Source organism: Leptinotarsa decemlineata, unplaced genomic scaffold (assembly GCF_025532065.1).
Source record: "Leptinotarsa decemlineata unplaced genomic scaffold, Ldec_3_MD MMD2_tig00000882_RagTag_RagTag, whole genome shotgun sequence".
Lineage (NCBI taxonomy): Eukaryota > Metazoa > Arthropoda > Insecta > Coleoptera > Chrysomelidae > Leptinotarsa > Leptinotarsa decemlineata.
Window position 1 is genome coordinate 10,372,797 of NW_027412556.1, and position 17,798 is coordinate 10,390,594.

General features: G+C 32.7%; 2 protein-coding genes across 2 annotated transcripts; both read left to right on the top strand.

Moving 5' to 3' along the window:
- The first annotated feature begins 3,924 nt into the window (after nucleotides 1-3,924).
- On the top strand, nucleotides 3,925-6,188 carry LOC111509057 (single-strand DNA endonuclease ASTE1). The gene is made up of 2 exons (XM_074174977.1): nucleotides 3,925-4,081; nucleotides 4,143-6,188. Exons 1-2 carry the CDS (start codon nucleotides 4,011-4,013, stop codon nucleotides 6,055-6,057), a joined length of 1,986 nt encoding a protein of 661 aa, XP_074031078.1. The 5' UTR covers nucleotides 3,925-4,010; the 3' UTR covers nucleotides 6,058-6,188.
- A 1,761-nt stretch (nucleotides 6,189-7,949) lies between these two features.
- Nucleotides 7,950-17,643, top strand: Arglu1 (Arginine and glutamate rich 1). Its single transcript, XM_023164738.2, has 4 exons — nucleotides 7,950-8,299; nucleotides 9,763-10,132; nucleotides 14,682-14,765; nucleotides 17,325-17,643. Exons 1-4 carry the CDS (start codon nucleotides 8,142-8,144, stop codon nucleotides 17,487-17,489), a joined length of 777 nt encoding a protein of 258 aa, XP_023020506.1. The 5' UTR covers nucleotides 7,950-8,141; the 3' UTR covers nucleotides 17,490-17,643.
- Nucleotides 17,644-17,798: the final 155 nt, after the last annotated feature.

Consider the following 17,798-nt stretch of genomic DNA (forward strand, 5'->3'; position numbering starts at 1 on the left):
ACTGACAAAACTTTATTTAATGTAGGTATTTCGTTTTTTATGTAAAAAGAGTGTACTGTTCTCCTAATAGAATTCTTGATTATTCATCAATAACCAAACACTTTCTACCGGTGGATACTTTTGGCTCGAAAAAGTTATTGTTTTCCTTGAGTTCCTTGAGAATTCTAAAAATTGTCGATCTATTGACACCGGTCATACTCGCGCATTTTTGCACTACTTCCTCCTTACTTTTTATTTCAAGCGGATATTGTATTCTTAAAGAATTATATAAATTCATATATTCTTTTCAATTTGAACCAGATTTCAATGGCTGGGATTGAATAAGCGAATGAATGTCATTATGTAGTCATCAATTGAGTAAACTCAACTCATTCATAAGTTGGTCGTAATTTTATAAATGAATGAATTATCCAGATTAGTGCTGAAAAGGCAATAAGAGAAGTGTCTTATTCCTAAATATCAATGTCCACCATCAAGGATGACAGTGTTCCATGTAAGGGAAATTTTACCTCTTTGATATACTGTATTGTGTAGCAATCCTGTGAATGACATCTGATTCAATTCAATAACATAACGAATGAGCTTTGTATTCAGTTTCGTGGTGGCCGTGGTAGTGGACGTGGTAGTGCCGATAACGTCCGTCCACGAAGAAGGTACGCGGATGTCACGTGCTATCGCGGGAATTCTATATTTATGTTGTGATTGTCTATTGTGCAAAGATGTTGAAGTTTATGTGAAAGTTTAGACAAAAATGTCAAGTCAAGTCAAAAATGTTTATTAAGCTTTAGGATTAATTACAAAATATTTCGAAGTGTGTTTCGTCTGGGGCCCTGCTTCAGAGTTACAAAAATGTGAAGTGAGGGCCCCCTTTATTCACGGCGCTATCCAGGCCAGGTGGTTCGGATAGCCACGTAAAGGAGGTCATGTATGTGAAACCCAAAGGTCTTTTGAGCAGATGGCTCAAAAGACAAAGCAGATGGTCGACAAAAAAGGGGCGACAGCATTGCTTCCAGCAAGACCGCTGAATAGTTCTGTCCAAATATGTGAACAAAAACTGATAAATATTTTTTATGTAACAGTAGCTAAGAGGTTGATTTTCAATAGGTAAACAATTAGGTACGACTCAATATTACTTCAAAGAAACAGGTACAATATTGACATTGTATATCAAAACTCTATTAAATCTGTTTTCAAATCTGTTTTTCCGTTAATCAGCTGCCGCCCCCATACGAACGACAACTCTCAGAAGTTGAGAAACTTGTGCGAGCTAAGGACTAACGAGGTCTTACCTTTTAACGTGTGATTCCTAACACGGAATTCCAGTAAGACGACAGGTAGAATTAGAAAGAACACATTAATACCATTATATTTCTAGAAAAACAGTTGATATGTAAATATGTTAATCAATGAAATTTTATGAGAATAAGTTCAACAATCTTGAATGAATAACTTCCTGTTGGACGTTTAAAAGAAAATTTAAATATTTGCATTTAATGATTTCCAGATATTATAGCAGGTTTAATTTTTGTCCTTTATTTTCTGTACGTCGTACTCGATGTTGAAATCGTGTTTATTCTCTAAAAGTTGACAAGCATAGTTATAATTAATTTTCTTTAGTACAAAATTTATTTTATGTTTTCTCCAAAACATCTGGAGAGGGAACTGAAACACCTTGAAGTGACCTTGGGATCGAATGGATACAGTGCCTCCGAGATCGGGAAAGCCATGAAATCGAAGAGCACCACGGTTCAAAAAGCGAAATAGGATCAGATGGTTGCACGCGCATATCTACCGTTCATCCCTAGAGTCACGGACAGAATTGGAAAACTATTGGATAAACACAACATCGAAACAGTCTTCAAACCCACGAGGAAGATACAACAAAGCCTCAGGTCGGCTAAAAACAGAAGAGACCCATTATCAGCAGCAGGGGTCTATCGCATACCGTGGGGAAGTTATATATTGGAACCACTAAACGATCCATGGGAACAAGACTAAAAGAGCATAAAAAGAACTGCAGACTAGGCCAAGTGGACAAGTCAGCTGTGGCAAAACACGCACTCAGTGAAGGAGACCACACAATCTTGTTTGAAAACACAGAACTAATTGCCCCTAACCAGGGATACTACAACCGACTGGCACGGGAGGCAATAGAGATCCACAAACACACGGAGAAGAAAAGAAGAAGCGATGAACCTCACCCGAATATGGAACCCCATTTTAAGGAATTCGAGAATAACGAACAGAATGACAGCAGGCAGCAAGATTGTTAATGTTCCAGGTTCGAGTACAGGTACAGGCAGATACAAGTACATGTACAAAAACAACTGATTACCTGACAAGGCATAAATACTGTAACGAATTAAAGAATTAACTGTCTTAATCAAATTTATTTTTAACAACATTTCATTATCACAACTAATTTATACACAACACTTAGTAACTAACGCTTAATTTATCTTCACAATTAGATTCCTTTCCTTAAACGCACGATTCACTTTCAAAGTACAGACTACTACTCGGGACGGAGAGCGACCTTTTTATATCGTCTACGAACGTTCCGGATTTCTCTGCGGATTTCGGGACCCATCCACACCTTTCCCGCTATTTCGCGATCAGACATGCGTTTGCTGACTGGGACATCGGTCAGGGCCGGCTTCAGATTCATTACAATACGCTTTACGAAGCCTAAAAGTTGGTCATCGGACAGCAAGCCATGATGGTTAAACCTCTGAAGAAGCTAGCCACTCGCGCCAGCGAAATGTCAGGAAGAAAATCCAAAAAGCCACGGCTTTCAAACTCGAAAAATAATGACACTGAAAACCTCAGCCGCGATAGTCTAAACCATTTTGTCGTTATTAACAATTTCTTTCATCAAATTCAATTCCTTTTTGAAATTTTCTATGGACATCTGGATGCTGGTAAGTATGTGGATTATACTAGCTCTTAATTTATGCTGATGAGGGTGATTGAAATGGTTACTGATAGTAGTGTCTCTATGGGATGGTTTTTGTAATTATGAACTCTAAAGAGTTTATTGCATTATTGGTTTCTAGTTCTATTGCAAATTTTGTGTTTTCGTGAAAAGAATTGATGAAGTCATCTTCGATAATTCGATATAGCTGCTGTTGATCCAGTTGAATAATAGAAATAATTGGTGCAAGTTAAATTTTCTATCGATATTAGTGCGATATATAACATTGTCTCAGTTCTTCTACAAGTAACTGTTTCAATTTCTTTTGTGTGTTAGGTGAACAAATAAAAACAAATCTATGTAATGAATTGTCCAATAGTTCCAGAAAAAACGAAAATTTCGAAAATTGATATTTTTCTTAGTTGCAGATATATTGGAAATCTGTTCATACTTTGCATTAGGAGCATTCAATGGCCTATAAGAATATGTTCACAAAATTTGATACAGGATGTCGCTCAACTTGGACCACACTCAACTTGAAATATTAAATACTGACCTGTAATCTGATAGCTTGTTGGAAGATTCTGTATGACAATTTTTCCACTATATCATCGGAACTGAAAGAAGTTACTTCAATTAATTTGATTGATGGTTTCATAGGATGATGGCTAATGGCAGTCGTTACTGAAAATAAATAGATGGTCTCATAGCCTGAAACGGTCCAGATAAGTGAAATGAATGGAAAATATTTTTATGTTTACTCATTCATTGATGTTGATAGTTATCTGAAAAACCTAGAAAATATTTGATACAGTATCTATATCTAGTTTATTTGGGGCTAGGTTAGGTTTTAGTAAGAATTTTACAATGAACCTAGATTTATATTGAATTATTATTCTTCAGTTTTAATTGCATTTATTGCATTTCCAGACATTACTCATCTGAATTATCACTATCGATATTGTAAATATATTATCTCATGTCAAAATGCCTTCATCAGTTTTTTGCTACTCCATGAAATCATGCTCAGCCACTGTTGTTTCTAGCCAGCAGACAAAGCCAACTTGAAGAATGCTCAGTTCGACAGAATTATTTGATGAATTATTTGTTTTTTTTTTTCAAATTCCATAAAATCTATCACTTGTATTTCTTTTCCATTCTTAGACGGTAAGAAATCTTCTAATATCAACTTAAATTTTCAATTACAACCTGTTTATATTTTTTACAGATTTTCGAAAATGGGGATCCGCGGTTTAACGGCATACATTGAAAAACAATCATTTTTGAAAAAGTTTGAATTGCATAACACAAATTTGGTAATGGAAGGGGACTCTATTTCTCGTCAGTTGTACAAAATACATGTTACATACAGGAAGGGTAACCCTCAGGGGGACTATAACAATTATGCAGATTATGTGGAATCATTTTTCAGAATGTTAGCTGATTGCCAGATAACTCCCTATGTTGTTTTTGAAGGTGGAGTCGCAGTCGACAAACTGATGAACAAGCCAAAGAAAGTATGTGATAGGTTAAAAAAAATTATAGAGTTCTCCACTGACTTTTCAAGCAAGAATTCTGAATTTTATTTTCCTTTATTCATGAGAAGTGTATTTGAAAATGTATTGAAGAAATCAAAAATCAAAACAGTTCGGTGTGATTTCAAAAGCTTTGGCTCAACATTGAGCATGGCAAAAAATTTAAATTGCCCTGTATTAAGTTATGATTCAAAATATTTTCTTTGTTCTGAAATCATGTACATACCATTCCAAAGTTTACGCAAGTCTGATGAAAAACCTTATCCAAGCGTTGTTCGACGTATAATAAGAGGTAAACCAGAAGTGAGATATATTCCATGTGGTGTATTTGATGTGAATGGTTTTCTGCAACATCTTGGACTGACTTCTGATACATTACCTCTGGTAGGTGTAATGCTGGGAAGTACTAATTCTGACTATCCAAATTGTGCTACCTTATGGCCAGAAATTCGATATATCAACAAACGTTTGTTGAAGATAGCTTCATGGATTCAAGATTTAGGCATCGAAAGTGCCACGAACAACTTATTAGATTTAGCAGAAACTACGTCAGCTAAAATGAAACTACAGCAAAAAATTGAAAGTTTCAAATTCCACAAATGTAAATATCTACCCTATCTTGAAATACGTAGTGTTCATGAGCTTCCGAAATATGATGTAGATGAAGAAAATGATAGACGAATTGATGAAATACCAGATATCTTCCTCGAAAATTTCAGAAAATGTAGGTATTCTCCATATTTGATGGACATTTACACTCATAAGACGTATTTTGGTTTGAAACCACAACTGGAGAATATCAACAGGGTACACTCCCACATTTTGAGTGAGGTTTTTGTGAATGCTATTCACAAAATTCTTACCAAATTTTGTTCAAATTTAAAATGCTTTGTGCGAGAAGGAGAATCCATGGTTGAAAAAGTATTACCTTCATATGATATAGATGTTCCATTTTTGAAAGAAATTGAAGAGATCATTATCGAGGACAGAAGATTGCTTATGTTGACAATACTTGGTGTGAATTTCATAAAAGATGATGTATTAGAGTTTCCGGAAACATATCAACTGCTTATAACTACTATAATATATCTTCAGAAGCACTCTTCACTAACCTGGCCACTTGTTTATTCGCTGGTTATGTGTGTGACTATTTTGAGTTATGTGGATGATAATAATGAGCGCTTGTTCCATTGTAATGATAAGAGTCTCAATTACGATTCGAATCTAAAACCTAAAAGTAGCCATTCTGTGATGCAAATTTCAATTTTACAAGAAGTGGAACACTTCAGAAAGTATTTCGAAATAAGAGAGGGCGAAACAATCTTGTTTGATGTAGACTTAATGCATGATATGTCTCAGTTTCAAAGCTGCCTCTTACACATTCATTTACTTAATGATGTGTTGAATATGCCCTTTTCAGACTATCTGATCGCTGAATGTTTAAACAGTACATTTATTTATAACTTTACAAAAAAATTGGAGGAAAGAACGCCAAATATGGAAGATTTTGTGAGAGTGTTTTTGAGACAAAAAGCTCCAAATGTTATGGTGAAATTTCTGGAAATAATGGACAAAATTGTCAAAACCAGCCAAATTTTGAACCACTGATGCTGCAAGTTCACTTCTGAATGGATCAAGATTTTTTTAAGTATTATTTCATAGGTTTATTGATTTTTTGTATTTTCACTTCCTTATGTATTGCTACAATTGTTATTAGTCATCAAAACATTTATATTTTTTGAACGACTTTTTTTGGGAAGGATTCGATGTTTCTCTCCGATTTTCTGGCTTTTAACCTTCCACAAACTAAAAAATAAAATTTGAAGTAGAAGTTACTGAGTGATATAAACCACTGAAGAGTCCAATTAGTCAATTACTTATCATATTGCCTACACATTTAAAAGTAATATATTTTTCTTTCGGCAAAAGGAATATAAACATGTTTCCATTTGGGGCGTTTTGAGAACAGAAAGGGGTTGCTTTCCAAAACCATCAATTGATTAATCAGTAGGGTGTGTTTTCATATAAAAATAACGTGCATTCAATAGATACAAACTTTTACAAGTGAAGACTTTTCATTCTGTTATTATCGGAATAAAACGCCTGCGGGAGATAGTTAGAAATGAAAAAAAATTAGCAAACTGTGACTGTTTTATCGTCGATTTTTATTAAATATATTGTTGAGTTGAAATTTATTTTGAGAATATGCTGAAAGTAAAAAGCTGGGGTGGAAAGATATGAACTCCATAACCTAGACATTTTAGAGCAGGCAGAATTGAAGTACAGCAAATGCCAAACGTGATGGCGAGCCCGAACCCATGCGCACAAACTCATTTTCAATGTAACCCCCACTAAAGCTCTTGCAAGACATAGAAATGCTCTGTATATGACTTATCCTCCAATGCGTTTGGCATTGTCTGAATAATTTGTGTTGTTTCTGAAAAAATGACATCGCCTAAAAAAACAGTCGTCAAGAGTGAATTATTATACAACATTTTAATGAACTGAAATACTACCTATAATACTAAATAAAGTATGAAAAGAAATTACAAAGAAGTCATGTTACATTTGCTACCCTGATTAAAACTAATTATAGGTACGACACTCGCCGGCAAGTGGTATCATAATACAATAGGAATTTAGTTGGAAGAATCTATACCTGCGCGATCGCTCGCTAACGTTTGGGGCTTGCTATATCTTGTTCAGGTGTCAATAATTTTAAAGCAATGATTATTTATTTTGTCGCCGTTCTTTAAGAAGTGTTGAGTTTGGTACAGGTTCAACAAATTTTCAATTGCAGTGAACAAACATTTTACTCACAAAAAAGCAATGATCGCTTTACGAAGTTTATTTTTCAAAATCTCTTGCACAACAAGTTCAATCGATCAAAATCTTCCATAAATTCTGAAATTGTACTTTTGAGCAGACACTGTCGTGTATAATTTTTTGGGATGAAATATGAAAATTATAGATCTGCATACATTTTAATCTATTAAAGTAGTTGCAGTTATACAGTTGCCAGTGTTGTCGAACTTTCAAATTTTTTTGTACTGTTGATATGTTTTATTGCTATTATCTTTTATTATTTGTTGAGACTATTTCGACAATGCTCTAGCCATATTGAATATACGCAGGTCTTATCAAAAGAAATGATTGGTTCCGAAAAGAAAGACTGACAGTTTTCGAGTTTTTTTCGATTCGCCAACGTCTGAAATTTCACTATCTGTTGAGCAACTTACAAAATGAAATGTTACTAGTTTCATTGTTGTTGAACGCATATCAGTGGGAATTTTAACGTTGTCATGTTGGATATACTAAATTACCAGAAATGACGTCATTCTCTTCTTAACTTGAACAGCCTATATTAGTTAATTAATAAGAGGCGCACTGGTCAAATGCGTCTGAAACACCGACCATAATCAGAAGAAGAAGAAGAAATTATGTATATATATATATATATATATATATAACGTCAGATGTCAGATGGTTTAATCATTAACAGAATCGAAAAACGCTTCGTATCTGTACGGCAGTCATTTTGTATTTTAATATTAGCAAAAGGATTTTTCCTCTAAAATTGCTGTAGGTGCGGTTTTGTGTGATATTTTTTTTTGTTCTACTACCAAAGCTATTAGTCGTGAGAAAAAAAAATCTGAAATACAGATTCATAACTTGGTTTACTTAGTTTGAAAATGGGCAGGTCTAGATCTCCCAGTAGGTCTCCCAGAAAACACCACAAAAGTAAACATCACAAGAGGAGCAAATCAAGGGACAAAAGCTCCAGTACTTACAAAAATAGTGACAGGATGGAGAGGTCTGAGAAAATTAAAGATAAAAGTCTCAAATCCAGGTATGTTATTTTCATTAGTAATTTGAATTTGAATTGTCCAAAAACATTCTACAAAAAAAAACATTCAAATGTTAGTATGGTATAAAATGTTGAAAAACAAATTAAAAAAATATGTAATTGAATAAAATGAATAAGGTAGAAAACCAAAAATTCATGATGCTTAGTGAGAGTAATTCCTTTACTGAAATTGCCATTTCAGCTTCTATCAAAATCACATCATCACTATGGTAACTATTCTACTTTAAGTACTGGTGGCACTTAAAGAGTTAACAGCTTTTACTGCTGTTGGTATTCAAAGTAATCCTTACCAGCTTTGATAGATCTATCTCAGTGATAATATCCAGTGTACCCTTGAATTAGTCATGTGAAATCCAATAAAATCGCCAAATTTCACAGTTGATGGAAATATATAGCTTATTGCATGGTTGGCAGATTCCCTATGAATCATTTCGTCCATGCTCGCCACACAAAATATCACTTTTTATTGAATATGTATACTATTTTTGATTTTTCAGATGGTTCATAAAAAACTCAATTATTACATAAAATATCACCTAATTCGGTAAAGGAGATTCTAATCTTCTGTCATTGAAATTTTCTAAGAGAAATATATTATCATTCAGATTTTTATTCAATGAACTTTCAATAGGCAATGATATATGACAAAATAAATCAAACATAAAATTTCTGGAAGTTTTTGTTGACAATAGGCTGAACATTTATGAACATCTCAGACAGCTTATAAGCCAACTTTTAAGTTGAGGTTTTCTTTGTATACTAGCACAATTCAAAGTTTAACTTTGTTTCCACTCCCCATTCTATTCACGTTAGCAATTATTTTTAGTTTCAGAATTCCATAATGATGGGGAACTGGGAAAGAAAGTTTTTGGCTTTCTACTACTCCATCTGATACAAAAAAAGGGAATGATATCTGATTCTTATTCCACAACAAATGTTTGAAATAAAAACTGAGTAGAGAAAAGTATCTTCTGTATAATTCAGTGTTCATATAGAAGTATTTGTTTCGAAAGAATTTTTTTTCTTTCGTGTAATTCAATGTTTATATGAAAGTACCTGTTTCAGGAGGACTTTCTTTAAGTTTGTGTCTGAAAGTTACTTCTTTGCATGATCTACACATCCATGTATAGAGTTACTTATTTTCAAATTGATTACTTCCTTCCTTTCTTTGGAAGATTCTCTCATCCCTTTTTTTGTATCAGATGGAGTAGTAGAAAGCCAAAAACTTTCTTTCCCAAAAATTAATCACTCCTAAAAAATATAACCCCTTCAATTCAGATGGGGAACTTTCAAATCACTTATCATTAGAAGTATGATCTGTAAACCTTACTGATTTTATCTTTTCATTTGTTTTCTTATGTTATATTTACAGTTATGTTTTCTTGGACAATAAGGTGAAACTCTTCAGAGAATGAAGTAAATTTTGATTTAATGTTTTTTTATAGCAAAAAGCGTTCACATTCCATATCATCTTCCTCAAGTAGCTATGCATCTGATGACTATAGCAAATCCGAAAGATATTCTAGTAAAAGGCATAAGCTTCGAAAAATGGATGAAGTAGAGCGTCTAGCAGAGATGGAAAGGCAAAGACGTCAAAGGGAAGCAGAACAGAGGCTAATAGAAGAAGAGACAGCAAAACGAATAGAAGAACTCGTCAACAGGAGGGTTGAAGAAGAGTTAGAAAAAAGAAAAGACGAAATCGAAAGGGAAGTAAACAGGAGGGTGGAGGAGGCCAAACAAATAATGGAAAAAGAAATGATGGAAGACCTGGAGCGGAGAAGAGAAAAGTTGAAAGAGGAAGAGAAACGTAGAGAGGTAAGGATAAAATCTTGGTTACTGAGTCTTGTCAATTTGAACTACATCAGCAATACCTATTTGTCAATATGTTGGAAATTTTAATACATTTAATTATCTTATAAAAGTTTCGTATTTGTTTTGCTCATTAATTTCAGTGTCTTTGTAAGCGTTAAGGCTTATAGAGGCAACACCTCATCCCAAATACCCCCTTTTTCAGCAGTGTGTGGGTTTTCAGAGGCTTAGGTTATGAAAGAAGTATTCCAAGAGGGAAATTTCAATTTCATTCGGGATATTGTTGAAATATCAATAGTTCACTTGTCCATTATCTTTTTTATGAGACATCTTCAACCTTCATCACTGTATTGATGATTTCAACTCTATCAAATAAAATCGTTTAGATGACTTTTCCTTTTCCTGAATTAAATTTCGGAAGAAATCAACCATTTAAAAAAAATCATGACCCTATGGGTTTATCACCAATTTAGTTTGTTTTTGATTAGGTTCATTTACTTTATTTAATAAATTGAAATAAGAGATTCCATCTCTTGGGGCACTTCTAATCTTTTATCAATTTTAATTTATACAGCCTGTTCAGGAAACTTATTGTGTAAATGATTTCTAATTGATAAAAACCGAATCTAATTATGTTATAAATATCCGAGAGGACTATTGTCACAAGGTGGCGTTAGTGTTATCACAAAACTAAGGGAAAGTATAGATACAGGTTAGAGATTTTTCAATTACTAATTGAAAATATTTCATGTACTCAAACATGTAAATTTGCTGATAGATTCATTGATCAACATTTCATTTAATATTCTAAAATTAATTTTTTAATTGTTTCGTTTGGATCATTTTATAAATTTCAGTTAAATTTGCCATGACTCTTTAACTTAATTTAAAATATCATTGGTTATTCAATTTTATGGAAGTTTTCAAATGATACTATGCAATTCAGTACATATAATTACATCTGTAAATCGTATCAAAATTTTAGACAATCTGAAAGTAATAAAAATGAAAACAAATATTGGGCAAAATCAATTTATAATGGATTAAAACGAGCTACCAACAAAAAATTTCCAATTGATTTGAAAATTATTTATTGCTTCAAAACTGTATATATTTATTTGTGTTCACTGAAGTGAATGCTTATGTGTATAATGTTGAAATTTGAATCAATATTAGTTTTTTTTGTACTTAGTTACATTATCATTTTGAATCATGGTTTTTACCTACTTCAAACATGTGTGTTTCTTGGGAAAATAAATTCCCAAGACAAAGTCTCCAACATTGATAGCACGAAGTTATTTAATATTTTTGTTGAAAAGACATCGAAACGGTTTTCTGAACAGTTTTTATAAATTCCAAAAAATTACTGAAAACCACACCCACCACAAAAACATACTCCGAAATGAGGAGAAAGCAATTCAGCTCCCTTCCAAACTGAAAATAGGTAGAATGTAGATCGACCCTTGTGTCTACATTGTCTCTTGAAAAGTTATGTAATTAATATGCCAGTAGCATGTAAGCTAAGGGTCAACATGAGTGTGAACATAGTGAAGCAAAGGCGATGATTTTCAACGGACGTTGCAGCGGAAGACTCCTCTCGCGGCACAGGTATTAACAAACCATTTTTTATACGCATCTCAATATTTATAGGGAATGCTACGTTGTCTCTGAAGAAATCCGAAATGAACTTGCATACTTTGAGAATTGTTTTGCAAGTTCAGAGTTAAATCGCAGTTTAATTTATTTTATACTATTGGTTTTATTTTGAAAACGGAAGAAATGATAATAATTTAGTTGGCAGTACATTTTTCGGTTTTTTGTTTTTCTAAAAATTTTCACGGTGCATTAAGTTGGTGTAAAAAATGGCTTGACATTTTGAAAAACTTCAGAGGTTTGTTTGCAGTTGAAAAATACACGGATACATTCGTGAATTTTCACTATTCGCAGGAATGCAGATTGAATTTTTACATATCCATATAGATAGATATAGACGTTCATCTAAAATCTGTATATTGAATTCAATTAGGGATCAGTTTTTTACCTTCTGCTTTGTGTTGGAGATATCAAAAATATATTAGAAAATATTGTACAGAATAATACTCCAACCTCCTATTCTGATTTTGATATTGAACTCAACTATTGGCTACAAATTGAAGAAATTTATTCAAGACCTATGAGATTTATTTTGTCAACTGAATGTTAGTTCAACTGAAAGACGTTTTCTTGAAAGTATAATTATTGAGATTATGTACACCTTTGACTAATAGGGTTCTATTGCTTCAAAACTGGACACTAGGCCAAATATATAATGGGGTCTTTTTTTAATAAATCAATACAGTTTTGTAATTTTTTCAGAGCAGAATTTTGGTATGCAACTGAAAAATCTTCCTCTTAATTTTCAACAGGTTATGCATTCGCAGCTAGATGGTGCATCCTTCACAATTCAAAGATTTCCTATGTTTTGTTGAACTTTCCAGTGTAAAAAACAGTGAAAAATCACATAATATCCTATGTGAGTAAAACAGCGGCACGCAAGTACTGGCATACCATTGAAAACTGCGAGTCCTATAGGCTTGAGAGAAACAAATTACATACCAACAGCATACAGAAATATCATTATTTAAGATATAATTTGAAAACTAAATTTGTGTATTTCAATAATTCAATCAAGTTGAATCAATTATACTAAATATATTGGTTTATATTTTGACTTATATAAGCCAAACAGGTCAAGTCTATTATGAACGGTACACTTAAAATGATACCCTCTATTGAATAAATTTTGCTCTTTTTATGTTGGAGATGTTATGATCTCAATTACTTAGGCTTGTCCTTCAAGGACACTTGAGTCCAGCAGGAGTCCTATAGAAGGTCAAAACAGTAAGGTTGAAACAGCGCTCTGATGTTGAAACATTAATGCATTGTTTGAGCTCTGGTTTTCAAGTTGCCTTGTAGTGAAAGCTAGATAGAAGACGAATCTCGTCAGTGATCGATGTCAAAGCTTGGTTTTGCAATTGACCGTTTTGGGGAGCCTTCTTTCTCCTTAATATTCGTGGATTGAGTTCTCTGTCGATCCCCTAGATGGCGTTTTTGTTAGGGGAGATGTGGTTGACCTTACTCAGGCTTGTCCTTGACATTTAAGTCCTGCAAAGCATTTGTAGTTTAGCCTAGTACCACTAATTATACTTATGGCAGGTCGAAACAGCACTGTCTGGTGTTGAATCATAAATGCCGTGGGTTTGGTTTGGATTATAGTCTGCAGGCATGTCTCCGATCTTGAATTTGGGGTCAGTTATGAATCTCGAAGAATCAGTGAAATGCACGAATTGTCGTATTTGAAAAAAGTATCAGTCGATAAATAAGACGAGATTACACCAAACCTGGAAAACGGTGACACTTTTCCGAAAAAAAGTTTGAACTGAGTGATTATTCATTCTAGCATTATGTTGATAGTTGGAGAGCCACTGAGAGAAAGTGTTTTTGAATACTTCAAAACAAGAAGTTATCTATTAGGCACGTATGCATGTGATATCAATCCAATTGAAATAAAATGCTTAGGGCTGAATTTTATGACAAAAAAGATAAGTTGGGTGAGCTCTAATATCCTTTTCTAATATTTTTTTCATTGTCTTCAACGCACTGCAAAATATCGAGAATTGATCCTGTTTGTAAATTTGTAGGACCAAATTTTTTATATATATATATATATATATATATATATATATATATATATTATTTACAATAATATATAATTAATTTGTGGCGTTTTTTGCAAAGAAAATATTAACTTCATAAGTTGCTTTCTGTAATATTTAGATTCACATACGTTTATCGTGGTATTCTGTTTAAATGTTGAGATGTGTAGTTTTATTTTTCAAGACCTGCCATTTAAGAATTGTATTTGTATTATAATAATTTCTGGTCCATGCCTAGCTGTGAATGAACGATTTAATCTTGAAATATTTATAGAAAATTACTCCACACTAACATAATTTTTAACAATGTAATTTAATTGTTTGATTATTCATCAAATGTTACTAGTGCTGAGTAATTTTATGATGATACCTGGGAAGATTATGTTTGTGATACCGTACCAAAAAACTGATGTATACCAGGAGGCAATTTCAAAACAGTCGTGTTTATGGTACAGCTTTCATTCATTTTCAAAAAATTTTCTATGATAAGTCTTTGAAAATCAGTGGAAAAACTTATTACAGATTGACAACAATGCAAATATTAATAGTCGATAAGAAGTGTGAAAAATTAATCTTGCCAACTTTCATTTGGTTTACTGTAATTACAGAGTAACTCACCATTGTACTATAAAATTTCATTTGAACTATCGAATCGACATTCAAATATAGTCTTCCCTTTACTCATAAAAAATATTCTGTTATAACCTTTGCACTAAAGAACTTCTGAGCTAACGATTCTCTTTCATTTTGTATTTTGTATCATAGTATTTTTATTGCGAAGGTTTTGTGAAATGAAAGATAGCTGGCACAGGACGCAATATGAGGGGTATAAGTTATTAATTGTTGCAAATGTTTTATAGGAAGAAGAAAAGAAAAAACAGGAAATGGTCGAAAAAATCTTGGAAGAGAACCAGAGGAAAATAGAGGAAGCTCAGAAGAAATTGGTAAGTCGTGTTAGAGAGAAAGAAATTTCGTTCTCTTCAACGGCTCGATATGTCTACTAAACGAATACCCGATATATATCGGAGTATTGCGAGTGTGACTGAGCTGTCAAGTTTGATGTATACAGACACTAACAGTTGTCTTTTGGTTTTGTAAAGTTACTGAGTTTATTAAAGTTCCTTCTTCAAGTCGTTAACTAATAGTTTCACTGCCAGAATTATCTGGTCAACAAGTAGTTCAGTTTGTGTTGAAGTTGCTAATACATTTCTACTTTTATGAAATATTTAAACATCAGTGCATTCCAGATTGTTTGAATATATTGTATAATCAATTTTCGAAAAACTAATGACTGGGGGACTGCATTCTTCTAAATGTAATTTTCAATATGGGTACCATATTGAATTCATGGACCTGCTCTGTTCCTTTTGTATATTAATTCTTTGGAAACAGTAAGTAATTAGGTAAAAAAGAAATGTTTGTCCATGAAACTGCAACAATTTGCAGTGGAAGTAGTAAACAAGGCATACATTTAATATCATTTTGCTCTCAACATCATACGTTATCACTGAAATTTTAGAAATACTTATATTTGTTTATAACAAAGGGTCCAACATCATTTGATTCAGAAGATCTAATCAGATTTTATAATGACAATATTGAATACATACTGGGTGAAATATCTTGGTTTAATTACACAAGGGAACAAAAGTCATTTGTTTTTTGTTGTGTTGAATATCATGGCTGTTGTTTACATATTCGAGGTCGCCGATTTCAAATCCATCTTCCCTTTTTTCCAATAGTTCTAGTTTTTGAGATACACCTATTGACTATATTTGTGGACTAGATACACTTAACTTTCATAAAACCAAGTGATTCTTCCACAAATTGATGTTTTGTTACAGTCTACATCGAAAAATATCTGTAAAAACGATCCCTACTGTTTCTGTAACATCTGTAGTGAATATACATAGAAAAAATTGTAGACTAAGTGTGTCAGAAGTTCGTAAAACGCGTGTATCTTGATTACTTTGGATTTCCATGGACTCCCGTGACAAGTACTGGGTGACCAATATCATGTAAAAAATGTGTGGAATCTTTGATATTGGGGGCGAATAAGAAACACTCCTTTTTCAAGCATCAAACACCAATAATCTGCCGGATTGCCTCAAATCATCAGAACGATTGTTCTTTTTGCGTGGTTGATATGAACGGAAATAATAAGGGGAAACGGTTCAAATGGTTATACCCTTAGTCGACTAATCCTGTAGTCTGGCGATGCACCAATGCCACAAGCATCTTCATCTACACAAAATGATCACGACCTAGATTAAAAAGCAGCTTCTTCAATTGATGAAAGTGGAACAACCGATTTTCATCTACATATTTCTCCTGAGCCCTTTAATCTGGAAGAGCTCAACACATTGGAGGGACCTTGGTCTTTCTAAGAAAGCATTGGAAATTCTAGCTAATTAGGGATCGCATATCAAATTGGTGCTGATTAAGCAAGAAGCTCCGAATAAGAATGGTGATTTTTTAATACATCTCTAAAAAGTTTCATGATTACAGAAGAACTGAAAGCTGGAATTCTCGATGGTTCACTCATATTGAAAAAATATTTTCGCACTTCTGTTTGGTTGTAATATGATTATCAAGGTACACTTCCTACACAGCCATTTGGATCATTTTCCTGAACATCTTGGTGATCTGAGTGAAGAACAGAGGGAACAGTTTCATCAAGATATTTGAACTAAAGAGGACCAGTACCAGGGTCACCGGGATGCCCTCATGTAGCAATAAAAATAGCCGTTGAGAACCAAGTCAAGAAAAAATATCCTATAAATGAAATTTTTTTGATAAATAGTGCTTGTTTTTCAAACGATTGTTATTAATTAAAATATTTTTTCCAAAAAATCATGTATTTCTTATATCAAAAAACTAAGGCCGGTACAAAAAATCTGACTTCAAATCTAAAATCAGCATGCAGAAAATGTATATATAATATTAGTTGTGATCAAGGAGGCAAATAGCTTCATTAACTGGAATTTCATGAAAAATAAGATATTTCTTGCTGTAAAAATACCTAACAGAAAACTGATTTTTGTTCATTTGGTAAAAAATAAGCTGAAACATCCAAATCTGATTTTGTCAGACCTAATAAGCACTACAAGAACCATTTAGCAATATACTCAATCAATCTGAAAGTGAAAACAAATGTTGGATGAAATTCGAACTTCCACTCCTAATTATAATGATATTTATTCTTTCTTTGAGATCATACATGATGTAGAATAAGTCAATAATAAAATTCTAATGAACTACATATGAAAAACAATTGAGTAAAGCAATCCAAATAAAAAATTGGTAATTTGATCTTGTGAAAATTTTGTATTTTGATAAAATCATCAGTATATTGAATTTTTTTGCAAAGATATTATTAACCATTCAAAATCAAAAAAATTATAAGAGTTTTGTAAACTTAGTTACTTGACTCAACGTCACTAATGACATTTGATCATGTAATTTTTTTTATTGAGTTACCATTAAATATTTTATCTCGACAGGCTGAAGAAAGGTTAGCAATGGTGGAGGAACAGAGAAAAATAGACGAGGAGAGGCAGAGACTAAGGAAAGAACAGGAAAAGAGGACAAAAGAGGAACAGAAGAAAATACTGGGAAAAAATAATTCCAGGCCTAAATTATCCTTTTCTCTTAAACCTGTTCTTTAGCTACTTTTGCTGTTGGTGCTGTGAAAATAAGTGTAATTCATAATTCTGTAAATATTGCGAATAATGAGTAAGTTAAGTTTAAATGTAATATAAATAGTGTAATATTTACCATTTTACATAAGAATCATTTTGATAATTAAAAAGCTTTTCTTCACTCCTCTGATATATTATTTTTTTTGGTTTTTTGAGCTTTCAATAATTTTCCAGAAACTTTTTATATGATTGTAAAAGAGTCATGTACATTTTTTATAGGGTATAGTTATCAACTTGATAACCTTTTTTCATAGTAAATATAGAATATTTCTTTTT